The sequence below is a fragment of the Salmo salar genome, chromosome 24, assembly GCF_965601325.2.
Source record: "Salmo salar chromosome 24, fSalSal1, whole genome shotgun sequence".
Taxonomy (NCBI): Eukaryota; Metazoa; Chordata; class Actinopteri; order Salmoniformes; family Salmonidae; genus Salmo; species Salmo salar.
This window is the reverse complement of record NC_138314.1, coordinates 25177764-25195563: the sequence shown is the minus strand read 5'-3', so window position 1 is coordinate 25195563 and position 17800 is coordinate 25177764. Positions and strand designations below refer to the sequence as shown.

General features: G+C 45.7%; 1 protein-coding gene across 12 annotated transcripts in view; it reads right to left on the bottom strand.

The window, feature by feature from the left end:
• The window catches only part of ncor2 (nuclear receptor corepressor 2), a 198116-nt gene that overhangs the window by 37484 nt on the left and 142832 nt on the right, over window positions 1-17800 (bottom strand). For 11 of the 12 annotated variants that reach the window (XM_082968599.1, XM_045707178.2, XM_045707176.2 and 8 more), the window contains exons 17-22: window positions 16068-16130; window positions 8369-8511; window positions 8030-8168; window positions 5167-5581; window positions 3401-3524; window positions 2719-2956 (exon numbers count right to left, since the gene is read on the bottom strand). In XM_082968599.1, the coding sequence (XP_082824725.1) occupies window positions 2719-2956; window positions 3401-3524; window positions 5167-5581; window positions 8030-8168; window positions 8369-8511; window positions 16068-16130 (1122 nt within the window). The remainder of the gene's footprint in view (window positions 1-2718; window positions 2957-3400; window positions 3525-5166; window positions 5582-8029; window positions 8169-8368; window positions 8512-16067; window positions 16131-17800) is intronic. The other variant, XM_045707173.2, reaches the window with a different exon arrangement.

Genomic DNA, 17800 nt, shown 5'->3' with positions numbered 1-17800 from the left:
CAATCAGCCAAGACCTCAGAAAAAAAATTGTAGACCTCCACAAGTCTGGTTCATCCTTGGGAGCAATTTCCAAATGCCTGAAGGTACCACGTTCATCTGTACAAACAATAGTACGCAAGTATAAACACCATGGGACCACGCAGCCGTCATACCGCTCAGGAAGGAGACGTGTTCTGTCTCCTAGAGATGAACGTACTTTGGTGCGAAAAGTGCAAATCAACCCCTGAACAACAGCAAACGACCTTGTGAAGATGCTGGAGGAAACAGGTACAAATGTATCTATATCCACAGTAAAACGAGTCCTATATTCACATAACCTGAAAGGCCGCTCAGCAAGGAAGAAGTCACTGCTCCAAAACCGCCATAAAAAATCCAGACTACGGTTTGCAACTGCACATGAGGACAAATATCGTACTTTCTTGGAGAAATGTCTGATGAAACAAAAAATAGACCTGTTTGGCCATAATGACCACCGTTATGTTTGGAGGAAAAAGGGAGAGGCTTGCAAACCGAACAACGTCATCCCAACCGTGAAGCACGGGGGTGGCAGCATCATGTTGTGGGGTGCTTTGCTGCAGGAGGGACTGGTGCACTTCACAAAATAGATGGCATCATGAGGATGGAAAATTATGTGGATATATTGAAGCAACATCTCAAGACATCAGTCAGGAAGTTAAAGCTTGGTCGCAAATGGGTCTTCCAAATGGACAATGACCCCAAGCATACTTCCAAAGTTGTGGCAAAATGGCTTAAGGACAACAAAGTCAAGGTATTGGAGTGGCCATCACAAAGCCCTGACCTCAAATCATATAGAAAATTTGTGGGCAGAACTGAAAAAGTGTGTGCGAGCAAGGAGGCCTACAAACCTGACTCAGTTACACCAGCTCTGTCAGGAGGAATGGGCCAAAATTCACCCAACTTATTGTGGGAAGCTTGTGGAAGGCTACTCGAAACGTTTGACCCAAGTTAAACAATTTAAAGGCAATGCTACCAAATACTAATTGAGTGTATTTAAACTCCTGACCCACTGGGAATGTGATGAAAGAAATAAAAGCTGAAATAATTCTCTCTACTATTATTCTGACATTTCACATTCTTAAAATAAAGTGGTGATCCTAACTGACCTTAGACAGGGAATTTTTACTAGGATTAAATGTCAGAAATTGTGAAAAATTGAGTTTAAATGTATCTGGCTAAGGTGTATGTAAACCTCCGACTTCAACTGTACATTCTAAGTGATTTCAATGGATCTTTCTTTATTCTGATTGTTTTATACTGTTCAATTCAACTTCAACACAAAAAAAGTAATAATTTTCATCAATTTCTGCATTTGACATCATTTCCACACTGCCACGTAGGGCTGCACGATACGAGCAAGCAATCTGGGCCTTATTTTCAACCAAATGTTGCAATTTGACTTGCAATTTAGAGCAAAACACTTGGGTTAACTGTTGGAATCATGGAAATAGAATGTCTATTCTAGTTATATAGTTAGAATATAATATTGGGCACTTTTAATACAGTGTTGATTGACATGACAACTAATGAAAATGCCAGGGAGGAGTTATTATGACAGGGTAGGAACTAAAGTGTTGATAGGTGTTTCCTAGGGGACCCTATATTCGTTGGCTACATTGAATGTTTTCTCTTAGCTACTTCATGTAGCTAACATATTCTTGCTTTGCGTATTCCTTTTTAATTTAGAAGATACTGTTGCACAAAAAACATGCTGATTTAGGTTTACATCATCACTATTATTATCAGGCTGTATTATCTAGCTACGTTTGCTCTTACTCAGTACATTTATTAGCTAGCTAGCGATTAGCTTTAGCGGCTAACAATCAGCGGCTCACAAGATTTAGGAACAACTTGCTAAGAAAAGACAAACTAGCCGTTTGCAGATGTAAGAAACACAAGCTAATAGTGTAATTATAGAATGCTGGTAGATTTATATTAAGAAGCAAAGTGACAACTGCATCGTTGTCATCAACATTGTTGCATGTGCTGCATTGACCATGCAGACTGAACACAAGCGTCTCGTGGTCGAGGAACATCAAATGTTCTCCTTGAGTGACAGGAGCCAGGGCTAGGTCTGTGGAAAGCGGCATAGAGAGAGAGAGAGAGATGACTCAAGTAGCGAAGTAAACTCTAAAAATGGATGTCACACACTGCGTATCACATTTAACAAACCAAAAATTCTAATACCGTTATAGAAGGTAAAGTAGAAACCCACAACGGTCCGTGCATCAATACCGGTATATCGCAAAAAAACAGTATACCGCCCAGCCCTATGTCCATGCAGCTCGAATCCCCAGATGGAAACTCTTCAGTCCTCCATGTCTGTCTGACTATTTATAACTCCAGCTCAACAGTGGAGAATTTTGTGTAAACATCTGCTAATTAACTTCTAAATAAGACTAGGTCTGGCTATGTCTAGTAACTCACATGGAGCACAACTCCACAATGATATCCAAGACTGAACTACATGGTATACCTGACTGTGAGCCCAACGATCAATACCAGCATTTTAGACAACACACTGTGGAACTGACAGAGTTCTCAAGTAAGCATGGAATCATCCAGTGCTACCAGGAGCTTCTAAACAATAGCACCAACGTAGAATCAAAGTAACAGTTTACCTGAAGGAGGGAGTTGTGTTTAGACTGAGCAGGAGGGTGAGAGAAGCTGGGAAGAGAGAGAGAGGGCTGATGTTCGTACCGTCCTTGTCGCTGGAGGAGGGGCTGCGTGGGTGGACGCGGGGGCTGCTGATGTTATGGGGATCTCCCTGCGCTGGGTAGGGGTGCTGTTTGCTGGGCTGACCAGCATGCTGCTTGGCCTCCTGGGAGGACTCTCCATGAGCCATGGTGATCTGCTGCTGGTAGAGAGCCAGGGCATGTGGGGGCAGCTCAGCCTTACTACACCCGCCCCGAGGTCCACCATCCGGCATCTGGGGCATCTGCACACACAGGAGAGAGAAGCCTGGTGAGCAACAGATACACATACAAACAATATACACCCGGGAGATCCCACATCTAATGACCCGGTTCCTCTTATTTTCCCTAATGCCTGGCATCTTGTTTCTCCTCTGGGTCAATGTATCCCCTCTCCTCCAGCTGGCTTGCTTATCTAATACAAATATGATAGGACTTCATCATTTTACTCGCCATGCTGTTATCTGTGGAAGAAGCAGTATTGTCATTACTTGAGGGCTGGCCTTTATACCACTAGGGGGTAGAATGACCAGGCTGGACTAATCCAAGGACTTATCTGTTACTGATTCTACCTGTCTGGCTTCCATATGCTTTCCAAGGATGGAGGAGACAAAGATACAGGCTGTGGCCCTGGCGTGTAACGAGAGGAGGGGGATGCACTGACTCACACAGAAAGTGGTAAGACTCACAATAGGGGGGATGGCAGCAGCCCTCTGTTTGAGCTGCTTCAGGTCCATGGGCTTCTGCAGGGGGGAGGAGATGACCCCATCATGAGCATAGTTCAGCAGGCTGGGACGGCTGGGAGACGTCATCCTGGAGAGGGAGAGAAAGAGAGAGAGAGACACAGAGAGAAAGAGAGAGAGAGACAGAGAGAGCGAGAAAGAGAGTAGAGGAGAGAGCAAGAGAGAGAAGTAACTAGAACACAGAGTTCCACATTCAGTAGCATGCCAATGGATGTCCCACGCATTCCTTAATATGGCCACAGCCCAGATTCTCTTATTTACTTTCCCAATAAACACAGATTGACCTGGAGCAGAACCTCGCACTATGGAAACACAAAGAGAGCAGAGGTTCTGATTGTATTTCCATCCCACATGCCTAACCACCCATCCCCCACTCGCAGATACACTCATACAAACCCACAAAGATACTCTGCCACACACACAGACAAGAGACTGGGGAGCACACACACTCCCTCCCATTGTTTGCTTTGGCACAGAGGGCAACGTTTCCCTAGGCTCTGCCAATACATGCAGTCTGCTGTCATGGAAAAAAACTGAACAAATACCATGCAAACACTGCAGGACGAATCACCACTCCACCAAGCCGTCAGCCCACATCTTTGACACACACATTTGGGCTTGCAGACAAACACACTCACACAGAAGCACGCAGGTACATACAAAATGAGGACATTTTACTGATATCGATAATGACAAGTTGCCTATACTAGAACAATGTTGTTTGATGGTGAAGAGAAAGGTGAAGTCGGTCAATATAGGAGACAGCTAACAGGACAACTGATCTTCAGCATTTAAAGTTGTGGTGGTTTTAAGGGTAATATGAAAAAGTAACTGTGTGCACATTAATGTTAAAAACATATCTTTAGAGTTATCGTTAAAAGGTTTTTGTACATATCACCCAGCTCTAGTACATATGCACACACTCACAAAGGCAGATGGAGTTTATGTTGATGATTGTTGTAGAGTATTGGCCACAAATTGCTTGACATCTTAGGGCTATACAGAATAACACTAGAGACAGCTCCCCCTCTTCCCTTCCCCAGTCCAGATGTAGGTCTCGCTACAGTGTGGAATCCAGAATCCCCCACCTGCACGCACCCAGCCACTCCCCCCACCTGCACGCACCCAGCCACTCCCCCCCAACCAACACCTCCCCCCACCTTAGTCAATGCCACTCTGACATTGCTTATCCTAATATCCATTATTTTACTGTAAATGTGTGTGTATTGTTGTAAATTGTTAGATACTACTGCACTGTTGGAGCTAGGAACACAAGCATTTCACTACACCTGCAATAACATCTGCTAAAAATGTGTGTGTGACAAATCAAATTTGAACAGCCCCCCAGCCCTGAGCCCACACCTATAACCCCCCCACCCAGCCCTGAGCCCCCACATGCAACCCCCACCCAAGCCTTGAGTCCACACATGCAACCCTACCAGCCCAGAGCCCTCACATGCAACCCCCCCTACCCCACCCAGCCCTGAGCCCTCACATGAAACCCCCCCTACCCCACCCAGCCCTGAGCCCTCACATGAAACCCCCCCTACCCCACCCAGCCCTGTGATCCTCACATGAAACCCCCCCAGCCCTGAGCCCCCACATGCAAACCCCCCAGCCTTGAGCCCTCACATGCAATCCCCCTACCCCGCCTAGCCCTGAGCCCCTAAATGCAACCCCCCCCCCTCCCCTACTCAGCCCTGAGCCCCCACCTGTTCTTCTCTGTACTGTTCAACTCCTCCAACTCGTCAGCGCTGCAGGTGGCACTAGAGTCACTGTCTGCGTGGGAGCCCGTCTTGGGCCCATGGTCCCTCTTGGAGCTCTTGGATGAGCTCTTGCTCTCCTCTGCATCTGCAGTGGGGGGCTTAATGTCTCGGTCTGTGGATTCGCTTGGCTGCTCCTTGCTGCCCTCCTCTGCCTCTGTCTTCACCTCCTGCTTGATGGCCTTCCCCACTTCTCCTGGGGGTTTCTCATCTCCTCCCTGGCCCATGTGGGAACCTGAGGCCTCCTTGTCCCCAGAGTTTGAGCCAGCTTTGGCCCTGCCACTACCCTCCTCTTTAGCCTTGCTGTCCTCAGAGGAACGTGGCGAGGGCAGACTCTCTGTGTCAGAGCTGTTGTTAGCACCACCTGGTAAAGGAGAGGGAGAAGAACAGATGAAGAATGGAAGACTGCAGATATTACGTCGGCTGCCTAGCTGAGTAGTAATCTAGTAAATCAAAATCAAATAAAGTGTTATTGATCGCATACAGATATTTAGCAGATGTTACTGTGAGTGTAGCAAAATCCAACAGTGCAGTAATTTAAAAAAATACTTCAAAGTTGCTTAGGAGCCATGAACAGGGCGACCATGTCTATCGGTGCCATCTTGCTATCATGTAAAATCCTCGTCCTCTTTCACTTCCCTCTCTCTTGTGCCCCATCTTTCTCTAAAACCAGATTTCTCAAAGTGCCACTTTCCACCTAATTACATTTTAGTCATTTAGCAGACGCTCTTATCCAGAGTGACCTACAGTAGTGAATGCATACATTTCATTAAAAGAAGTTCCGAACTGGTCCCCTGTGGGAATCGAACCCACAACCCTGGCGTTGCAAACACCATGCTCTACCAACTGAGCCACACGGGACCACGTGTACGATGAGGGAGAACACAAAACCAATTTTGAATGTGGAGGAAATACCCTGGGACTTCCCAGCTCCATTCTGGTAACTGAGACTATAGGTATATCAACAAATTACTACATCAGGGGTCGGTAATATGTAGCATTCGGAAAGTATTCAGACCCCTTGACTTTTTCCACATTTTGTTAGGTTACAGCCTTATTCTAAAATAAAATTGTTTTTTTTCCCCCTCAATCAATCTACACACAATACCCAATAATGACAAAGTGAAAACAGGGCTTTTTGAAAATAAAAAACAGAAATATGTTATTTACATAAGTATTACGACCCTTTTCTATCAGACGCCAAATTGAGCTCAGGTGCATCCTGTTTCCATTGACCATCCTTGAAATGTTTCTACAACTTGATTGGAGCACCTGTGGTAAATTAAATTGATCAGACATGATTTGGAAAGGCACACACCTGTCTATATAAGGTCCCACAGTTGACAGTGCATGTCAGAGCAAAAACCAAGCCATAAGGTCGAAGGAATTGTCTGTGAAGCTCAAAGACAGGATTGTGTCGAGGCACATTTCTGCAGAATTGAAGTTCCCCAAGAATACAGTGGCCTCCATCATTTATAAATGGAAGAAGTTTGGAACCAGTAAGACTCTTCCTAGAACTGGCTGCCCGGTCAAACTGAGCAATCGGGGGAGAAGGGTTTTGGTCAGGGAGGTGACCAAGAACCCGATGGTTCAGAAGGACTACCATCGCTGCAGCACTTCACCAATTAGGCCTTTGTGGTAGAGTGGCCAGACGGAAGCCACTCCTCAGTACAAGGTACATGACAGCCTACTAGGAGTTTGCCAAAAGGCACCTAAAAGGACTCTCAGACCATGAGAAACAAGATTCTCTGTTCTGATGAAACCAAGATTGAACTGTTTGGCCTGAATGCCAACCGTCACGTCTGGAGGAAACCTGGCACCATCCTTACAGTGAAGCATGGTGGTAGCAGCATCATTCTGTGGCCAAATTTTTCAGTAGCAGGGACTCGGGAAAAAAGAAAAAATGTTTTTTTTGCTTTGTCATTATGGGGTATTGTGTGTAGATTTATGAGGGGAAAAAACAATTTAATAAATGTTCAACATAACAAAATGTTGAAAAAGTAAAGGGGTCTGAATACTTTCCAAATGCACTTTATGTAATTTTAGTTTTGGGTCAAAAATACTCAAATCACCAGGAATTTTGCCAAAATCTGTTGAATATTCCCACAAATATTGATTCTAGATGCAGACTGAGCTATTGAGATGCCAAGGTTCCACAGCTCTCCATGGTTACTAATATACTAGAAACAACGAGCAATAACAGTTAACAGTATTGCGAATTTGGCCTAAAGTGAGTTGAGGGTCCGTTATCAACTCAGGGTATTTAAATGAGTCTACCAGTAATATGATCCAAAAGATGATTCTAGAATTAAAAACGCAGATGTTGGTATGTAGACCACATGTGTGGAAATATTTGTTACAGAGCAAAAAAGTATTTATCTAAATAATGAATGTCTTAGCCAAGTGCTTCGAATTCCCATGCACCCATGGTCAGAATCTCATTTTGATGATTGCAGTCTTTGTATTCTCAGAATTGTATTCAACTCCATGTTCTACACAGACATTATTGTGATGCTGTTAAAAGTCCATATTGCACTTAATTCTTCCTTCAGCACTCAAGGCAATCCAGATATTTCTAATCAAGAAATACTGTCATCACATAACGTAATCATAAAAACATAACCTTCAAATTGATTGAAAACGGTTTCATAAACTAGTTTCAACAAAGTGTACATGGCTGGTTTCTAATCAGTCCATGTGAATGAGTGATTGCAAGTTCATGGAAGTATTCTGACAGTGCTTATGGACGGTATACTGACAATGGCTCCCTGTCCTCTATGACATTGATTATTGTAGTGTGTGTTGTTCCTACCTTCTCCATCCTCGGGGGCCTCCTCCTCGTTGCCGCTGGCCCCGGAGCCCTCCATCTCCTCCTCCTCGGCAGCAGACGGGGCGCTGGTCTCTTCACTTTGTAGAGCTTTGCCTTTACGCCGCGCCTTACGCTCTCTCTCCTGGGTGAAACCCAACACACACTAAATACCGCAGCTTGGGAACAACACGCTATGAGAACCACAAGGTAAATGTGCCTACTGCTGTCTGTAACTCAGAGGAATGGCTTGCACTCAGATAGGTGCATTACTAGGTCAGACTATCGGTTTTCTTTCAAAGAGTTGATCATTTAACTGTTCTAGAAAGGAAGATGAGACATTACCGATTTCATTTTATGCTGCTGCAGAATCTCGTCGAGTTTCTGCCTCTTCTTATAGTTGAAGTAGAAATTCTTGCACTGGGACACAGTTTTGGAGCCCACCATCTTGGCGATGGCCGACCAATTCCTACCATACTGGAGAAGACCTGGAAGAAACATGGACAAGGATTAGACGACAGCACATGCAGACAGGCCAGGACTTTATTACATAGAATCATCATTTAAATCTAATTTACTACATGAAGAACGACGATCTGTCAATAAACATCTGTCAGTTGAGTCCAAGATATTTTTCCTCCCTCCCCTCCAGCTCAACAGTTGTCAAATTGCATAATCACACCATGTGTTGTTCTTAGCTGAACCTGTCATATCAATCTAACTAATGACATCACTAATTCTCATTGCTGGGCTGGGGTCATTCTGATAAAGACTGGTGCTTTGCCCGGTCAACCAGGTGAGTGAGTGAGTGAGTGAGTGAGTGAGTGAGTGAGTGAGTGAGTGAGTGCGAGAGAGCGAGCACGTTCGAGTTGACTGCATCCGTGATGCATTGTGGGTAAATTGTGACTGATTGATCTACAAATAATAATTAGTAGCTACTTATGATACAAGGTGATTTGTATCATAAACCCCCCCCCCCCAGAGTGTCCAGTCAGCTAAGGGCAGCTCATTAACAGTAGCCAATGTAAGGAGCTTACAACGCCCAATTGTTTCCTGTGCCAGCCTGACAGCTTCTGGCATGAGGAAAGACTCTCGTGGGCCAGGCCACAGTCCGTTATCAGTGGGCATGGACCCAACAACTTCCTAGGACAAAAAACTTTAGACATGTGTTCCCAAGATAATATCTCCAAACGGAGGCAGTAGGACAACAATCTAACAGCCACACGATAAGACAACACTTTACAAAGCACCAGGCCTGCACCATCTCCTATCCATCTTTTATTTATTTACCCAACAAAAGTTTACTACAGGTTAAAAGTACCACCTCAACAGCAAGTGAATGTAGGCCATATTTGTGCAGTCGCTTTCTGACAGTTGACTCATGCACTTCGATATTGATTGTGGCAAGAGAGGCCTGTAGATCCCTTAATGTTGCCCTGGGATTCAACAGACTTCTATGAGCATCTTTCGGTCATCTCTTGGGCTGAATTTGGTGGGACAACCTGTCCTAGCTAGACTGCCAGTAGTCTGGAATTTTCCCCATTTGTAGATGATCTGTTGGACAGTGGAATGATGTACTTCGAATTGCTTAGAAATGGATTTGTAACCCCCTCCCAGACTCATGGTCATAATTATGTGTCTTTTGAGGGCCTCGGACAGGTCTTCTGGTACTTGCATGGTGTGTTACCACACCCTCATATGGCTAAGACCAAACCAGACCAAGTTTCTAATCTTTATGGAAGGCTGGACCCTCCCAAGGTACTCTCTAATTATTTCCTAATCATTTGCACCTGTTTTGGTGCACCTGATCCTAATTTTTCCTGCTTGAGGAAATTACATTTTTGTTTATTTTAATTGCATAACATTGTCAAAGTACATTTTTGGGTGTGTTATTTGTTAAATTGGGTTGCTTTCATCAATGGTTGCAATTTAGCTGAAATATCCATGTGTCCAAATATAATAAATAAATAAAAAAAGACCACTTTCCAAAGGGTGTACTTACTTTTTCACATCACTATACACACAAACACTACCTCAGTCCAAGACTTGACTGTCATATTCCCTCTCAGGGCCTGTGTGAATGTACAACCCGTCAAGTGTTAAAACTAGACTGGGTATTTCATTTTAAATATTTATTACAGGTGTGGAAGGCAAAGCAGGAGAGATGTGAGAGACAGAAAGAGAGACAGAGAGAGAGAGAGACAGAGAGAGACAGAGAGAGAGAGAGAGGGACAGAGAGAGACAGAGAGAGACAGAGAGAGAGACAGAGAGAGACAGAGAGAGACAGAGAGAGACAGAGAGAGACAGAGAGAGACAGAGAGAGACAGAGAGAGACAGAGACAGAGACAGAGAGAGACAGAGAGAGAGAGAGACAGAGAGAGACAGAGAGAGACAGAGAGAGACAGAGAGAGACAGAGAGAGACAGAGAGAGACAGAGAGAGACAGACAGAGAGAGAGAGACAGAGAGAGAGAGAGACAGAGAGAGAGAGAGACAGAGAGAGAGAGACAGAGAGAGAGAGACAGAGAGAGAGAGAGACAGAGAGAGAGAGAGAGACAGAGAGAGAGACAGAGAGAGAGAGAGACAGAGAGAGAGAGAGAGACAGAGAGAGAGAGAGAGACAGAGAGAGAGAGAGAGACAGAGAGAGACAGAGAGAGACAGAGAGAGACAGAGAGAGACAGAGAGACAGAGAGACAGAGAGACAGAGAGACAGAGAGAGAGAGAGAGAGCCGGACGACCAGGTTCGTTTCAAGAGAGAAGAACACGTGATCAACCCCTATTAACCTTTTACAGCCTTGTCCCGGGGTGCAGGGAGACAGCCCAATGAGCCCAGAGCAGACAAGTCCAGCCAGACACCCTGCTACACCAAGAACACACACACACACACACACACACACACACACACACACACACACACACACACAAGAACGCATATACGCACACGCACACTTTGCTCTACCCAGTGAACCTGAAGCAATAACACTGCAATTCATTCACTGGAAGTCAAGGGTCACTTTGTTACGACTCACTTTCACAGATCCAGTCCATTCAGTTTAACCAGAGCACAGAAACAATCCCAAGCAGCTCCAGTTCCATCGGCCTCAGGTCCTGGCCAGTGGAGCAACACACAAGAGGAAGCAGGCATCCAATCAGCTGCTGCTCAGCTAGAGCAGGTGGCAAACTCAATCAACCAATTACGATCCTGCATTTCCATAAAAGCTCCTCCCATCGACGGCACAATCAACACCTAGTCAGGGCCGAGGGGTGAGTGTTCCCCTTCTCATGTGCTTGTCAGTCCAGCAGTCCCTCGTGCCCCTGGTCTGTATCACGCTATCAGCAGTCTGATCTCTGTGGAGAAGGCAGGTGGGCAGGCAGTGATTCCACTCCAGAGGGGCAGAGAAAGAAAAGAGCCAGGCTCCAGCTCAGCCTCCACACCCCTCCTGCTGGCCTGATACTGGAGCCAGTGTCAGGTTGACATGCTCAAAACAGCACATGCTCTGCGTCTCGCCTCTCCCTTGCTTTTTCCTCGCCCTTTCACTTCTCTCGCTCGCTCTCCGTCAGGGCTAGTCCGTTGTTCTCCGCCAGGTCTTTCCCCAATGGCTGCTGTCTGGGAGGACTTTCACAGGAAAGTGGGACTGTGGGGCGGTGCTATGTGCTCAGCCTCTCTCTCCCCTCATCTGATCTCTCCTCTATCTTTCCCTTTTTTCTCCCCTCTCTCACTCCCCCTCCCTCCCTCTTTCACTCTCACTGCCAGCAGGCAGAGCTGCACACACACACACACCCACATAAACACCCACACCCACACACACACCCCTCAGTCTCTCTTTTTCGCTTGCTTACTCTCTCTCTAACACATACACAGCTAGTCCGAGGGTAAACAGAGGAGAGAGAGTGAGAGCAGGGGAGTTGAGCTAGAGGGACAATGGAGGAGAGGAAGAGAAAGGGGGAGTTGATGTTGATACCATGAGAAAGCATAAAGGGTTTCACATTTTTCCTGACTGACCTGCTTTTCATCCTGAATGTGACCCTTCTCCAGTCTACAACAACACCGAGAAAGGGAGAGAGCGAAAATGAAAAAAATAAATAAAAGAATCTTCCACAGCTCCTGCCAATCTGGGCCTGTGCCATCTCAGGACACACTGACTGGGAGGCCAGAGGAAAGGAAGGGGGGAGAATGCTCTGGCCTGATCCACTCCAACAGTCCAGAGCACAGCAGAATACAACAGAGAGAGTTCTACCTACTACTCCTTTAAAAGGACCTGTACAGTACTACAGCAGGCATGGAGGGAACGACCCGATTACCCAGCTGCCTGGCTGCCCAAGTAAGCCTGCCAGATTAGAGAACTTACATAAACACTAGCCAAGGAGCGAGTACACACACCCTACCTTATCTGGCTCTACAGTGCGACCATTTTAATCGTATTTCCGCATTAAAAATAGATGTGTGAACTGAAAAAGTAAAGTATGAGCATATGTGCGAGTTGTGATATACAGCAAAAAAGTATTTCTGCCGTTTTGTTTCATTACTGGTAGCTAATCACACAAATAACTAGAGTCCCATATATCTCACCTCGAGCAGCAACATTGCCTTGGGCACTATGCACACTGTGAGTGAAGTGCTGAAAGATTCACTTTTAAAAGTGCACAGGCATAGAAGTTGGTCGAATTTACCCGAAAGTCTACTAAACATGACTGACTCCTGTTTCTTGGTTATTTACATCGTTTTGTTTACACGCCAAGTTGTTTTTCAATGTTAGTTTGAGCTTGCTCAACTGCTAGGGAAGAGACGTCGGAGAATCTTCTCTCACAGACAGACCTGGGCGTCCCACCCAATGATGTATATATATATACCCTGTATTTGTGATGTAACGTATTGGCCGATGAGAAGCTTTGAAGCCACCAGTCAGCCATATTGGCACTCCCCAGTAGGAGCAGTCCTCCATAGTAATGAATGGAATTCTACAGTATTGCAATTAAATGTTTCAGGGACAAAATTACATGTATTTAAGTATTTAGTTGTAGTGGGGCCAGTAACATTAGAATGTTATATATTATTTTATTTTTATGTTTAACTCAAATAACATAATAGAAAAGGATGCTTTAGGTGTCTGTAATATAATAAATGTGTCAAAAATGTGTCAAAAATTAATCTAGACATTAATAAATGCATTTCTATTGCTTCCAAAATATACATATACTTTTTACAATGGAGGATGAGTGTCAAGACGGGGTCGCGGTGGCTTCAAAACATTGCCCTTGTCAGTCCTCTAGTGTATATATAAATGATTGGTCCCACATAACTGGCCCGCCCCTTAAAGAGGTAGCTGAACATTTTTCTCTCACCTAAGTGACTCAAATATTTGAGGGTACATTGTACTCGATTGAGCATGGCACACTCCAAAAAACTTTTATTCATGAACTTTAAATCATTTCTTAGAATAAAAACTCTCCCTCAAATACATTCATTGTGCTCCTAAATGTATTTGTGTGCTCCTAAATTGTTCAACTTAGGCGCGCATAGAGCCCTACCTTAATTACACACATCATACACACACTCAAAGAGATATACAAGGACAAAGGAGGGAGACTTAACAAAGCTCTACAATCCCTTGTTAAAGATGCCAGGCTTTTTGACCAGGAAAGACAAGGGCAATACGTCGAAGTTTGTGGCCTTGCCATCCCATGGGGGATTCCTGGCACTGCCACGCTGAAATGCTGCCATGCTATGAATGTCATTATTGAGATCTTTTTAGCACAAGGGGACAAACACATTAGCATGAGGAGATGTAAGCCTCTTTAAAACATATACAGGTCAAGCTCCTGAAAGTGGAGTGTGCACCTTGACTGTCGGGCTGGCATTACATTTAGGCCAGGGTAAGGGGAGCGGGGCTGGGACTGGTGGGCTACTCTCCACATGAGGAGCCGTGGAGGGGGAAGCCCTTTTGGCAGGCATGGTTACTGGCTGATGAGCAATGGCGGAGTGGAGTGGGTTAAAGATCCCCTCCCCCACAGACAGTGGTCCTGTGGTTGTGGTTACGTAAGCCCTTCATAGAAGCCCAGCTCCCACAGGGCTGCAGGACTAATCCCCTGGGATGCAGCGGCCCACTAATCCCAGTGCGGGAGAATGGAGTTGAAGACATTAAGCAGGATTACTACTCAGGGCCATGTTCAAGGGCCAGCACCAGTCATTACAACAGCCCCCCGAGACAGAGTCTGCAGACTGCCAGCAGCAGGAGAAATAACACCACACCACGAGACAGAATGACCGGGTGTCTGCTGTATAGGATTTCTCCCTTCACTAGCACATTCATGGTGATAAAGGAACTTCTTTCGAAAAAATAGGATTACACAACAGATCGGCTAGTGCTCTGCAGAATGACAAGACAGGTATTAGTCATACCCAGAACTGAAAATCATACAGAGAATCCATGACATCAAAACCGGCCAAAACCGTCCCGCAAGGTATTTTTTGGGGGCCCCCCCCAAAGTTTTTCGGTAACGTTTTTGAGGAAATCTGTTCCCAAGTATTCCCAAAAGAGACGTATGTGATCTTGTCAAAGTAATCAAGCTAAGGAATGATTGTTATTGTCAAATACAATCTTTTATTGGGCTTAGTTGTGGTCAATTTGCAGAGTACAAGTTATTATAATTACGTTGTGGCCCATCGACCATACACTCCGCGGCTGAATCTAGTTACCTACCACGCTGTAGACTGAGCTGTGTGCAGCACACGCAACACAACTACACCACAGCAAACACACAGGCAGAGTCACAGCCACCTTCTCTCTGCAGGACCCAAAGGCCAGGCGAGGCCAGGGTAATCTTCAGTCAAAGACAATAAACAGGCCATGTAAAGAGTAAACAGACTTCTGCAGTTGGAGCTGTTCTAGCCAAAGATAAGAGGGTGGGACTTTTACAGTGGCTTCAGAAACTGCCATGGCAGGCGTGTAGGACACAGCCCTGGGTCAGGCAGCGGAGCAGCAGAGTGGAGCCCCACACAGCTCTGCAGACAGACAGACAGACAGACAGACAGACAGACAGACAGACAGACAGACAGACAGACAGACAGACAGACAGACAGACAGACAGACAGCTCTGCAGACAGACACAGACAGACAGACAGACAGACAGACAGACAGACACAGACAGACAGACAGACAGACAGACAGACAGCTCTGCAGACAGACACAGACAGACAGACAGACAGACAGACAGACACAGACAGACAGACAGACAGACAGACAGACACACAGACAGACAGACAGACAGACAGACAGACAGACAGACAGACAGACAGACAGACAGACAGACAGACAGACAGACAGACAGACAGACAGACAGACAGACAGACAGACAGACAGCTCTGCAGACAGACACAGACAGACAGACAGACAGACAGACAGACAGACACAGACAGACAGACAGACAGACAGACAGACAGCTCTGCAGACAGACACAGACAGACAGACAGACAGACAGACAGACAGACAGACAGACAGACAGACAGACAGACAGACAGACAGACAGACAGACAGACAGACAGACACAGACAGACAGACAGACAGACAGACACAGACAGACAGACAGACAGACAGACAGACAGACAGACAGACAGACAGACAGACAGACAGACAGACAGACAGACAGACAGACAGACAGACAGACAGACAGACAGACAGACAGACAGACACAGACAGACAGACAGACAGACAGACAGACAGACAGACAGACAGACAGACAGACAGACAGACAGACAGACAGACAGACAGACAGACAGACAGACAGACAGACAGACAGACAGACAGACAGACAGACAGACAGACAGACAGACAGACAGACAGACAGACAGCACGTGGCTGCAGCCTAGCCTATCTGACAGGAAGTCACAGGCACATGCACTTGTCACCACTTTCGAGAAAACCTCGCCAAGCTAATTCTATGGGCGGTTTTCTCTTTGACAAGGAAAGTTTTCTTTTGAATGACAATGGCGCTGCTGGGTCGTATTTCAAACACAGAGATAACATTTTTTGTTCGATTTTTCTTTACCTTTTTTGGCGGTTTCCATCTCCTCCTCAGTCCAGCGAGAGCTCTCATTCATCTCCAGATTGGCTGAAAGGATAAAAGCAGAACCACCACGTTAGAAAGCGGGCAGGAGGGAGGGGGAGGGGAGTCTCAAGTAGACAGAGAGAGCGAGAGAGCGAGCGACTGACCGAGAGAGAGAGGGAGAGAGAGAGAAAAGAAAAGCTAGGGGGCAGGGTTGTCTTTGCTGCTTGCTGGTGCAGCATGGTAGAGCCGGTCGACAGGGGCTGTTAGTTTAAGAGGAGAAAGTCAGTTAATGATTAGAGACATAATAAGTGGTTGTTCCACCTGTCTACAGTAGGGACCAGCCTGACCCTGGCAGAAGAGAAGACAGGAAAGAAAACGAGAAGAGGAGATGAGCTGTGGTTTCAGTGCTGTTGTGTTGTCTCTGTAGGGCTGTGACGGGCACAGTAACAGCAGGCGAGGAAGGAGAAACAAGCCCAGTAACAGTGAGAAGAGACACTAGAGATACTGATCAGAACCCCTCTGGCTGGATCAGGCCACCTGGGGATTCCCAGGGACTAACCCACAGCAGCAGGAGCAACCAACCACCCACTGAAGTGTTGAAACATCAAAACCCTAATCGCCTACAGCTACAGCGTGTGTGTGTGTGTGCGTGCGTGCGTGCGTGCGTGCGTGCGTGGTGCGTGTGTGCGTGCGTATATAAAGGCAGCCTTGCAAACTACAGAGAGAATACAAAGTTAAGACAGATGAGTATTGCTGCCTTAATGAGTACGTTCGGGATACTTTAAAGAAATTAGACGGGGAAACTAGCATTAACGCCCATTGTGTACGTTGCCCTACATTGTCAATGAGCCATGTGGTGCATTCTGGGAAGGGGAGTGCACTCCAAGGAGTGAATGGGAGTCAATTGGGCGCTAGCTGAAAAACCCAACATTAGCATGAATTACGTAAACAAAAAGCACAACATTACAAATCTTTTCCGAGATGTGAGATAATGAACTTGTTCTCTGTAATATCGTATAGCTTTGAAATCGTGACATTACATACTTGAGGAAAATGGGCACACTGACTCATAACCTGACTTTTAGAAGGGATTGCGTGACGATGATCTTAGCAACCGCGTGACGCAGCATAACAATGTGAACGCGATTGATCGACAGTCTGCTGGTATTTTGGTATTTTATTAGGATCCCCATTAGCTGTTGCAAATGTAGCAGCTACTCTTCCTGGGGTCCACACAAAACATGACATAATACAGAACATCAATAGACAAGAACAGCTCAAGGACTGAACTACATCCATTTATGTAGGGGCATTATACATTCCTCCATTCACTGGCCATTGAGATTCCCATCTCATTTCTTAAAGAATCCCTGGTATTTTCTCATTAAGTATCAATTTATTGGCTCTCTCTTGTTTAGGCATAAATTATCTTAAAGGCACCTTCCAGGCCAAGGTGTGTGTGTGTTTGGTGCACGGGTGTCAAATTGTTGAGACAGATCTACAGTGCACCCTTGTGGTGTGGGATATCAGGAGGGAAATAAACACAGCAATGATGGGAGTGTTCATGTGCTCAGTTCACATTAAATCAAGTGGACCTACTAAACAGACGTGCTTCAGCAATATCATGGCCATATTTTTCCTTCAAACATACCGCCAATCAGCGACATTTCAGACGTTAAATATTTTTGCTCAGTGAGACCCTGGCTCTTTCGGTTTATGAGTTGTGATGAAAA